The following is a 12575-nucleotide window of genomic DNA, read 5'->3' as shown; positions in this document are numbered from 1 at the left end:
GCCTACTCACAATATTTTTAAATGCTGGTTCTGATCTGTTTTGATGGCTGGAGGAAATCGGCTCTGTTGGGGTAGGGAGTTTATGAATATCATCCAGGATCGCATTTGTCAAGTTTCAGAGAATAATCAAGACAATAAAAAAAAAAAAAAAAAAAAAAAGGACAAATTAGATCTCCCTTCCACATTCATTGAAAGGGGAATATGAAGATTATTGCATGCTAAATAGAATGTCAAATGTAAAAAAAAAAATAAAAATAAAAAACTCTTATATCAGAAAAAAACATTATTAAAATCATACTGAAAAAAGAAAAAAATATATAAAAATAAATAAATAAAAAAAATCATACTAAAAAATCTTATCAGAAAAAACATTATAAAAAATCATACTGGAAAAAAAAAAAAAAAAATCACACTAAAAAATCTTATATCAGTTAAAACATAAATAAATATACTGAAAAAAAAAAAAAAAAAATATATATATATATCACACTGCCAGCAGATAAAACTGCATTTTCAAGGATTATACTAGCAATGGATAATACAAATTAGATCTCCCTTCCACATTCATTGAAAGGGGAATATGAAGATTATTGCATGCTAAATAGAATGTCAAATGTAAAAAAAAAAAAAAAAAAAAATCTTATATCAGAAAAAGGATTATTAAAAATCATACTGAAAAAAGAAAAATATATATAAAAATAAATAAATAAAAAAATCATACTGAAAAAAAAAAAAAAAAAAAACACTAAAAAATCTTATATCAGTAAAAACATAAATAAATATACTGAAAAAAAAAAAAACCTATATATATATCACACTGCCAGCAGATAAAATTGCATTTTAAAGGTTTATACTAGCAATGGATAATACAAAATATGGAAGCATTCAGAAAATGTATTATCATTCTGATAATGCATTTAGTTTCGCAGCCAAAAATACAATGTTTAATATGCAGCATCTTAAAATCTTAACCAGTTGCTGGGCATAATAAACACCAAAGGAGAAAATTTAAAGAATTCAAATTTATAAAATATCCATATAACCAATTTTTATACAGTAAACTGAAAGAGAAAAAAATTCTCTCTCTTCCACCAATTAACTTCACCAAAAAATTCTAGAATATCCAAAACTCCAGTTTCTACTCCATTCTGATGACCAGACAACTCATCAAGTCCAAATCATCATCATTCTTTCCTTCCCCCACAGAGGGCAAGTTAGCTGATTTTCAGCCATCAACAAAAACCAGTCACGACAGAGTGATGTCATCATCACATCGATCATCCAAGCTGCAAAGAAATAAGAGTGACAAACAGCAGTAACATAAGACTGTCCCATCCAAAAGAAAGCAGACCTTCAAACCAGTCCACAGATACAAAAGGAAGAAAAAAAAAAAAAAATCAACCCACTTGTCTTTCTGAGTGCAAATTGTTTCCAGTTCTTTAAGACTTGAAGTACATAAATTTCTCTTGTTAAACTTGAAATGTATCAAGACCGAAGATGATCCGAGAGAGACAGTGAATATGTTAGAAATATTCTGTACAATTCAATATAATTTAATTTATATTTACATGAAATTATACATTTAATTCTTTTCATTAAATTTCAGATATACTCAGTTACACTCATGTTAATCTTAATCATAATTGGCTTGTAGACTTTTTTAGATTAAAATTTTTTCCAGTATTATCCATAAATGTCAGTAGAGAATGTGTAACAAATAAAGAGCTTGCACAACTTTTTCTGCATATATTAACTTAAAAATAATAATTATTTTGAACTGAACAATAATTTATATTAAGGTAATTTATCTCTCGGCCTAAAATTATGCTAGGAAATATCACAGAGAAATCCTGATAAGTTTTCATCTATTATTTCAAAATTCATCATGAAATTTTTTAGCAGTATCAACCATTTTACTGCCCAAAAATGCTTCCTTCTTTGCTAAAATCTCATGTAAAGATAGTTTACTGTCTTTGTTACTATCTGCTATGCGCACAAGATCACGAGCTTCTTTCTTTGCATGAACTGTATTTTCAGGATCGCTGTACATCTGCAAATAAGAAAATATAAAGTTGTTTAAAAACTATTGTAATATGGGGGAAAAGTGCAAATTCTACAGAAATAGATTAATTAAAAATACTACAGTGGCAATTCAATGCAGGATATTTACAAAACTTAACTATTGTATATAAGAATTGCTTAGTAGCACTATCAATCAGTCAATCAGTTTTTACAAAAGTGATTTCTAATTGGCATGCTATCATAGCAATAACTAATTGTTTAAGCTTATATCAAACATATTTGTGAGGGATTACAGTGCATGAACTGAATCTGGGAGTGTGAAAAGACCAATAAGTTAATGACATATTTTGTAAAAAAAAAGAGGGGGAGGCAGAAGTAACAGAGAAAAATATACCAATCAAAAGCATACAGTGGAAATTTTGAGATAAACTTATAATCTATATCTTCCAACAACATAAATGACCATATTTCTCAAACATTATACTGGGCTTATTTTCAGTTTGCTAAAAGTAAAGTTTTCCATTACAGTATAGTAGTTTCATCACTTGTTTAGAGAGGCCTAGGTTCAATTCCCATCTGCAACTGGAGGAAGTAGAGTTTTCCCATATGAGTTATTCAGGCTTTTTTAGCATGCACATGTAAATCAGGCCGCATACACAAACATAATATACAGCAGCGCAATATGGTCCAAGTTACTGACATGCCTAAAACCTAATGGCAAGTACAAGCTAGAAATAAAGCAGGAAGTAAAGGACCAAAGGACTTTAATATGAAAGCGAAGAAAACAGAAATTTTCTGAAAAATATCATTTTAATTGGGTTTTGAACAGAAAAAGAAAATTTATTATTGCTAAAAATAACTGCAGAGCTTACATTTACATATAAACCTGGAGAGTATATTAAAAATACAAAAACAATTTTAAAAAAAAATGATCATAAATTGTCCATTTTTTACACCTCCCAGTGGCTGAAATAAATAAACTTTTGGTACAGTTGCAGCTCCTGTGCCTGTTCCTCTTAGCAAGCTTTTTAAGGGGAAATGGCATTTGTGTCATTGGCAGTTCACATCCTTCCTTTCTGCCCCTGCTTGCTGTTGCACATAATGCAGATTCATTTCTGTGTGCTAGATTGCGTCAGGAAGTGTAGCAACTAGAAATAAAAACCCTGTGTACTATTAACTGACACAGTCTCTGAGGAAGCATGATGATGCTATTAGGCATTGATGCCAAGTGACTACTCAAAAATAATTTATACTATAAAAAGTATTTTTTAATTGAAGATTTTGTTTTATGGTCTATTATGCTGCAGCAGCTCTAGACTAGTTGCCAGCAATTCACATGCTAGGAAAACCATGCAACTGGTATCCCTTCACTCAAACCCAAACAACAGGTATGTTGAGGCTTCTTGGTGATCTAGTTTAGCTTACTTAATGTACTTAATTAGCAACATCCAGAAGTTAAAACCAAAAATGTAATTATGCACAAAACTGCAGAGAAATAAAGTTTCCATTAGAAACTTTCAACTGTTATCTTTTATAATATCAACTAGGGGGTTCTGCCCCCTGCTTGCTTTGCTCGTCAACTTCCCTTGACTAGATCATGTCCTTTTCTGGAAAAGGACATGATCTAGTCAAGTAGAATGTCTTTATATGTGCTAGGTGCAGAGAGTGTGTGTGTGAAGAAATTAGGCACCAACTCAGCATTCTGATGGGTGTCTATGAGAGTTTAAAGAGTAGAGTAGATGCGCTACAAGGAATTAAAAGGGAGGGGACCCCTCAAGCTCTCAGCTGCCCAACTCAACACCAGAGCTCACTCTTGTGCATCAGACAACACAGCGATAATCTTCACGGCAGAAATCTGCTGGTCCCACAAGAGCTAGTGATTGTTGGTGACTATTGTCCAGGAGATGGGAAATATATTGATTTTCTTCACCTACCTAGCCAGTGAGTGGTTGTTATAACAACCACTCACTGGCTGAAGGGGAAACCTCTACACATCTATTCTGCAACCACTCTTCCTCAATTTAAATTTGTTCCCTCATATGTGTAGTTGAGCAAGAGGAAGAATGCTATCAGCATTTAACTTGCACAATCCATTCAGAGCCTTAAATGCTTCAAAAAGGATAGGTGGAATAGGACCAGGTTATGTCTGCCAGATGTAAAAGTTGATGACGTAAAGCAGATATCATGTTTAAAGGACACAAAGGATGATGTTGTTGTAGAAATGGCACTAATGACATTAACAGTAGGAGATCTGTGGACTTACTTAACAAGTACAGGTCAGTGTTGAAAAAAAGTTGTATGTTACGGTTAAATTTGAAAGTAGGAAGGAGTACATGATGAGAGACTTTTCAATCAATTCGGCCCTGGAGAGATTGTGCAAAGCTCATGGGGTACAATTTTTCCTCAGCATGCTTGTAAATAGGAGAGATCGTTTCTACAGGGATGGGATACACTTAAATAGGAAGGGTGCAAGAATATTTGATGATGCTATTGAGGCACTGTTACGTGGGTCGGAAAACTGCTAGCTTCGGGGGGATTCACATACTAATAGATTAACGATAGCCACAGGCAGATGCGAAAGTGATTCTTGCACTGCTTCTATTGGAATGAGCAGCAGCCTGGAAATGGAGGTGTTGGAGATTTCAACTGGGAATCATCATGGAACAAGTAAATCCATGGGTTGTGTTAGGGTAACTAAGGGTAAGAACTGGTGCATATATACTTGCATGTACACCAATGCTACAAGTAGAGTAAATAAATTTGATGAATTTGAAGCGCTGGTGAAGACATCAATGGCTGATACCTATCTGTCCCAAGCAATTTTTTTTATGTTAAGCTTCAACAATTTCTCTTCAACTTTCCTCTCAGATATCGTTTCCTCTCAAAGTACTGCATATAGGTAGAAGTAACCCCCAGAGGAGCATACAAATTGTGTGGTACTACACTTAGGGTAGTAGAAAATGAAAAAGACCTGGGAGTAATTGTGTAGTCAGATATGAAGTTTTCTGAGCAATGCACTCAGGCTGCCAAAGCAGGTCATGGTGTTTTGTCTTGTCAATGATATACAGGAATTTTGCTAGCAGGGTAAAGGAGGTGACTGTCCCTCTGTATAAGGCAATGGTCAGGCCACGCCTTGAGTACTGTGACTGGAGGCCTCATTTTAGGAAGAATGTAGATTTGCTTGAGCAAATCTACATCCTTCAGAGAAGGGCAACAAGATTGGTGAGGGGAATGAAGGGATCCTCTTACCAAGGGAGGCTTAAGTTCTGCAAATTGCAGCAGCTGGAAACTAGGCACCTGTGAGGTGATCTGATTGAGGTGTATAAGGCCTTGAATGGGTTGAGCACGCTGAATTTTGATGGGATCCTTCCACTTGTTCAGATTACGAACCTAAGGGGACAAATTCAAATTAAGAAAAGACAGATGTGCGGAAATTTGCCTTTAGCCAGTGGGTGGTTAATTGCTGGAACAAACTTCCAGCAATTAACTTTTGTTGAGGAAGTTGATAGGTTAAATAAATTTAAGGAGGAACTGGACAAACATTTAGAGGGAATGGTTGTTTGAATTTTTTATTTTTTTTTTTTTGGCTGAAGCTACATAAGCTCATGCATTTGCTTTCTTGCATCACATGCCACGGTTACTATTACTATTACAAAATAATTTAGCTCACTGTTAGATATGAAGAACCTGTGGCATACCCTTCCTGAGGAGCAGGATCATCAACAGTTAAACCATCGACATCAAGTGGACTAATATGATTCAACCTCTTCCTTCTATTGTTAATATAAGAAAAGTCCTTGCTACTTTTTGCCCAGAAAGCAGACTAGTTTATATCTACTTTAGGGGTGTGTGTGTGTGTGTGTGTGTGTGTGTGTGTGTGTGTGTGTTATGGGGTGTTTAATGGGGCATAAGCTGCACTGGCTATGATGCACCTGTCCATAGGGATTTGTTAGGAAATAATTCAAAATTGAAGGCATTTCAATTTTATTTTAGAAAACTATTCAGAATCAATTATATATTCATTAATATTTGCCTGATCACCATCACCAATAGTGATCTCGGTTGTTGAAGATTTATTAAAGGAAGTGGGACTGATGTTCTGTCCTGCTGATAGTGAGGACAGTCAATAAGAATATGTTTGACTGTTAGTTGTGCTAAGCAGTGTGAACACTGAGGAGGATCATTACCTGTGAGTAGATGGATATGGGTCAGATGAGTATGCCTTATTCTTGCCCGTTCAAGTACCACTTCTTCCCTTCTTGTTGTCTGGATGCTCGAGTGCCAAAAATTTGGTTCCTCTTTACACTGAAAGTTTATTATTAGTCTGGGTGTGCCATAGTTCTGACTGTCTTTCCACTGTGCAAGGCATGCTGCTGCTATGATGACATTATAGTCCGAGGCTGGAATATGAACAGAGGCCAAATCTAAAGTTGACAGATTTTTTTGCAGATATATCTGCCAGTTCATTCCCCTTTATCCCTGAATGTGCTGGAATCCAACAAAAGTTCACTAATTGTCGACGATGTTCAGTTTTCAAGAGCAGTCTCCTGACTTGGTTTAAAACAGGGTGATTCGTATAGGAAGGATTTTGCATTGCTCTAATTGATCTGAGAGAGATTGTGTAAATTAAATATTTTGGAGATGGGTAGATTCAGATTTTCTAGAGCTAATTTTATTCCATGTAGTTCTGCAGAAACGTTGCTATACTCAGGTGGAAGGGAAGCTAAAATGATAGCAGAGGGAAACACTGCTGCTGCTTCAATGGCTGATTGAGATTTGGACCCATTGGTATATTGGCACTGTGCTGCCACTTTATTAGGTACACCTGCTGTGCACACAAATGGTTTGTTCCACAACGTTGCAAGTCACATGACCACAGTTGTGGATATAAATGCAGCAGAACTTTTCTAGTATCAGTTAAGCATAGCAAGAATGGGGAAAAGGAGTGATATAACGGACTTCGAACGTGGCATGGTAGTAGGTGCAAGACGTGCTGGACAAAGCATCTCTGAAACGGCAGTTCTCCTGAACTTTTCACACACCACAGTTTAAAGGGTGTATTGAGAATGGTTCAACGAACAGAAAACACCCTCTCAACGACACTCCTGTGGAAGAAAATCGCTTATTGATGAGAGAGGTCAGAGGAGGATGGCTAGAATTGTGCAAGCAAACAGACGGGCCACAATGTCACACATCATGCCAGAATACAACCTTGGTGCGCAGAACAAAATATCGCAACGGACCACTAGTCGCACTTTGTCATGAATGGGCTACAACAGCTTTATTATATAGACTATGAGTTGGAGATGTCCTGAAGGCTCCAAGTGCAATTCGTAATGCACCGTGTTGTATAGGATCCAGCCAGTGTAGTACACTCCTTCGGACAGAATCGTAGACTGGAGCACCATACTCCAAATGGGATCTAATCAATGCTCTATATAATCAAAGCAACGAGGTACAATCTGCTCCCCAAGACAAGGCGGATAAAGCTCTTAGTATGTTGAACTTTTTGAGACAAGTATTACGTACAAATTTAATATGTTCAAGGAAGTTTAACTTATTGTTAAGGGTTAATCCCAAGAATCTGATGTTGGCAATCGGAATGGTAAAGGGTGATGTGAAGTTCGGGATCTGTATGCAATTTACGTTTATTGCAAAAGTGTATAGCGACAGTTTTTTGTTGTGAAAGATGATAGCCATTGAGCACTGTCCACTTTTGTATTTTATTTAGTGATATCTGCCATTGATGTTCAATAGATCGTCAGCATAAAGGTAAGCCAACAGTATTTCGAAGTTCTTTTGTAATAGAGTCAATTCTAAGGGCAAAAAGGGTTGCGCTCAGTACAGACCCATGTGGAACTCCTTCCCGCAAGAAAGTTGTAGAAAGGAAGTTAAAATATCGTACTTGAAAAGAATCACTCCATAAAAAGTTCTTAATGAATATAGGCAGGTTGCCTCATAGACCAAGGGCATGCAGGTCTCTAAGAATGCCGAGATGCCAGGTAGTATCAAATGCCTTCTCTATGTCTATGGACACCATAACAAGGTGTTCATTTTTCACAAAGGCATTGCAAATTACGGACTCAGCCTTGATCATGAGATCTAAGACAGACCTGTTTTGGTGAAAGTCATGTTGACTATTGCTCATTAGATTTTGGTCTTCGATGATATTATCCAAACTAGTCATCTGTGGATCATTTTCTCAAGGATTTTACCGAAGCAACTGGAAAGGGAAATTGGCCAGTAACTATAAGGACTGGAGGGATCTTTACCAGGTTTCAAAAAGGCCAGAACTGTGGCATGGTGCCAAGATGCAGGATAGATGTTTTCCAGAAATATTCAATTATAAAATAGCAGCAGCTGCAAACATTTGTCATCAAGGTGCTGTATCATGATATAATATATTTCATTTGGCCCTGAGGCACTGTTGTATGTTGTTCTAATGGATTGTACAAAGGGTACTAGGAAAGTTTTGCAATATGACGCAACAGTGAATCACAGGAAGCTGCTTGTTGCTGCATGTTGAGACATGTTCATACGTGCATAGTAGCCGCCGCGCCAAGTCGATGGGCTCAGTTATTCATTAGTAGTGAGAGTGTAAAGTGCTTGCAATGGCATCGTGGTCACGAAATGAGGTAAGGACAGTTTTGCAGTATAATTTCGTGCGTGGTTTAACCATAGACCAGTGCTTAGAAGAAATGACTCTTGCACTAGATGATGATTGTCCACATCGTACAACGATATTCAGGTGGTATAGAGAATTCCAAAGGGGAAATTTCACTCTGGAGGATTCTGAGAGGCCAGGAAGGCCACGAACGTCAGTTACGGAGGAAAACGTTACTGCTGTGAGGAAAATGCTTGACGAAAACAGGCGAGTGACCTACCAACAGATAGAGGATACTTTGGGCCTAAATGCACCAGCAATTCGTTCGATTCTGCAAGATCATTTGCACGTGAAGAAACTTTGTTCTCTCTGGGTGCCGCATCAACTGACTGAAGAGCAGATGACACGACGTGTGACTTGGTGCCGGGAGATGTTAAAAAAGTTTGATAAGGGACAATCTCGGTATGTGAACAACATCGTGACAGGTGACGAGACTTGGCTGTACTATTACGATCTGCCGACCAAGGCTCAAAACAAAGTTTGGGTCTTTGATGATGACGACACACCCGTAATTGTCAGAAAATCCCGATCTGTAAAGAAGAAAATGATAGCTGTATTTTTCAAATCGAGTGGAATTGTGGAACGTGTCGTTTTGGACACGCAGAAGACAGTCACAGCTAAGTGGTATACTGAACAATGCCTGCCTAAAGTCATTGGATCTATGAAGAACCTGCGGCCAAAGTCAAGAATGGACACCTGGTACCTCCATCACGAAAATGCTCCAGCTCACCGCGCCAAAGCCTGCACCGAATATTTGACCACGACAGGACTGAAACTTCTCGAGCACCCTCCCTACAGTCCAGACCTTGCTTCCTGCGACTTTGCACTGTTCCCGCATGTGAAAATGAAGCTAAAAGGGAGGCGGTTTTCCAGTGATGAGGACCTTCTACGGGCTTGGGACAACGAGTGTGCTTTACTCCCTAGTGAAACTTGGCAGAACAGGTTTAAGGATTGGTTTCGGAGGATGGAGAGGTGTATTGAATGTAGAGGAAATTACTTTGAAAAAATTAAATAAACAAAGCTGTATTGCAAAACTTTCCTAGTACCCTTTGTAGAAGTTCCAAATACTGAAGAGGCTGGTTATAGGGAAAGAGTAGAGAAGTACGAAAGTTGATGGGTTGCTATTTAGTGGTGATCTTGATTTTATGAAATTCCAGATAATAACTTGATGCTGCTGAGACTTGTGCAAAAGTTTTGGCCAAGGCATTTGCTATATCAAAGAGCAAAGAGTTCTTGCCCATTCCAGGAAAGAATTATGGAAGGAATGGTCGAAAACTTACCAGAAAGCTGTCTAATTTTCTTCCATTTGTTTATAATTTGAGTCAGTGTATATTTACAGTAGATGCAAAATGAGTCCAGGAATCTTTCTAGTCTTGTCTTTGAATGAATCTCACTTTTGCCCTTTGATTTTTATAGTTAATGAGATTAGCTGTGGTTGGGGATCATTGAAATAAATTCCATGCTTTATTTTTTTCCTTCTTTTCTTTTGTGCATTCACCATTCCACCAATTATTAAAATGCCGTCGGGCAGGAGGATTCGATAATGGAATTCAGTTTTTAGCAAGTGGGATGTGATATATTCCGTCAATTCATCTATGGACTGTAATTGTATAATTTCCTCATCCAGGGTGATAGCTAACTGAAATTTGACCCAGTTGGCTTGAGAGAATTTCCATTTCCTGCAGGGTTGGGTTAATGGTGGTTGTGTAGTGAGCAGATTACAAACAATTGCAAAATGATCACTGCCCATGGGATTATCCATAATGGATAATTCAATGATTGGAAACAGTACTGGGGAGCATATTGAAAGATCAATTGCAGAAGTTTGTTTAGTTGGCAATTGTACACGAGTGGCAATTGCCGACCATGTGTCTGATGGACCACGTGCATGAGTGCCATGGGCCTGCTACTTAAGGATGTGTCATTGCAGTAATAGTATACTGTTGAAGAAGGAGACAGCAGTCTCCGAAAGCTTCAGGTTTTATCGATTTTAATCCAGTTTATTTTAGATAATTTTATTGCTTCGGTATTTTTAATGTTTTGTCGTAGTTTATTTTATCGTAATTTATTGTAATATTTTAGTCTTCCGATAGTGTATCACAGTATTTCATTATATTTTATTTTTATAGTAAAAATTAATTCCTTGGCTGTCTTTAATGTGTTTGTCTTTAATTATTGCAGTATGTACACGAGTAGGTGCACCACTATCAAGAATGGTAAGGCTTTGCTTATCCAGAAAGGTTTCAATTAGTCAGCCATGTCTATCTAATTTAGAAGATCCCCATATGGGGTGATGACAACTGAAATCTCCTAATAAACAGACAGGGGAAGGTAACTGTATTAAAAGGTCTTCCAGATCTTTGTAAGAAAAGGTATAATTTGATGGAAGATATATTGAAACCAGCTTTATCGCAATCTGAGTGAAGAAACATACGGCAACATTTTCAATTTCTGTTTGAATAACAATTTGCTTGGATGGGATCTGTGAATTGATTAAGGTGGCCATGGCAGCATTCAAAGTATTGTGATCTTTTTGATATATAGAGTAGTTCTTTACGGAGGTGGAAATTTGAGAAGTTAAATAGGTTTCTTGTAAGTAGAAACCAACTGGAGAATAGTGATGGATTGGGTCATAAATATCGTCGATATTGCATCAGTTTGGGTGGAAACTGTTTGTTGTTTTTGTGCAATACTGGCTTAGGTACGTTTTGGCATAGTAGGAGCAATTATTTTCCTCGCTTCTTGATAGCTTACCTTGTTCGCCACCTTATATTTAACATTTTTTTTTCAGTCTTCCATTTGTCACAAGTTTTTTAGCCATAATTATGAGAGCTTCCTTGGACTCAGGAGAGGTCGCCATGGATTGGAGGTGTGCAAATGTATCACCAATTGACAAAGGGGGTTCAAAAGGTGACACAAGTAATTATAGACCTGTTAGTTTAATTTGTGTTCCGGGGAAAATAATGGAATCACTGGTTAAAAAAGCATTGCAGGATCATCTAGACAAGACTGCAGTAATAGTTAAGACACAGTATGGGTTTGTTAAAGGGAGATCTTGTCTGACCAATTTGATTGGATACTAATCAAAGGGTGGTAATCAATGGGTGCTGCTCTTCGTGGACTAATGCTATTAGTGGAGTCCCACAGAGTTCGGTGTTGGGTCCACTGTTGTTTTGTATATTTATCAATGATATTGATGAAGGTATATCAGGCTTAATGTCGAAGTTTGCAGATGACACGAAGGTTGGCAGGGTTGCTAATGACAGTCATGGCAGTGTGCTACTGCAACAGGATCTAGATAATTTCGGCAGATGGGCTAAGAAGTGGCAACTGAAGTTTAACCTTGACAAATGCAAAGTACTGCATATGGGTAGAAGTAACCCCAGAGAAACGTACCAACTGTGTGGTACTACACTTAAGGTGGTAGAAAATGAAAAAGACCTGGGAGTAATTGTGCAGTCAGATATGAAGTTTTCTGAGCAATGCAGACAGGCTGCTAGGGCAGGTCATGGGGTTTTGTCAATGATATATAGGAATTTTGCTAGCAGGGAAAAGGAGGTGATTGTCCCTCTGTATAAGGCAATGGTCAGGCCACGCCTTGAGTACTGCGTACAGGTCTGGAGGCCTCATTTTAGGAAGGATGTAGATTTGCTTGAGCGTGTACAGAGAAGAGCAACACGATTGGTGAGGGGAATGAAGGGATCCTCTTATCAAGAGAGGCTTAAGTTCTGCAAATTGCAGTGGCTGGAGACTAGGCACCTGCGCGGTGATCTGATTGAGGTCTATAAGGCCTTGAATGGGTTGAGCACGCTGAATTCTGATGGGATCCTCCCACTTGTTCAGATTACGAACCTACGGGGACATAAGTTCAAATTAAGAAAGGATAGAT

General features: G+C 37.6%; 1 protein-coding gene across 1 annotated transcript in view; it reads right to left on the bottom strand.

The window, feature by feature from the left end:
• Positions 1-1873: 1873 nt before the first annotated feature.
• myd (stromal cell derived factor mayday) overlaps positions 1874-12575 on the bottom strand; it is a 181130-nt gene continuing 170428 nt past the window's right edge. The window contains exon 6 of the mRNA XM_090382877.1: positions 1874-2050. Coding sequence (XP_090239003.1) covers positions 1874-2050 — 177 coding nt within the window. The remainder of the gene's footprint in view (positions 2051-12575) is intronic.

Source organism: Mastigoproctus giganteus, chromosome 10, assembly GCF_048544385.1.
Source record: "Mastigoproctus giganteus isolate SK-2022 chromosome 10, ASM4854438v1, whole genome shotgun sequence".
Lineage (NCBI taxonomy): Eukaryota > Metazoa > Arthropoda > Arachnida > Uropygi > Thelyphonidae > Mastigoproctus > Mastigoproctus giganteus.
The sequence above is the reverse complement of the archived record's forward strand: the minus strand, read 5'-3'. Positions and strand labels throughout refer to the sequence as shown.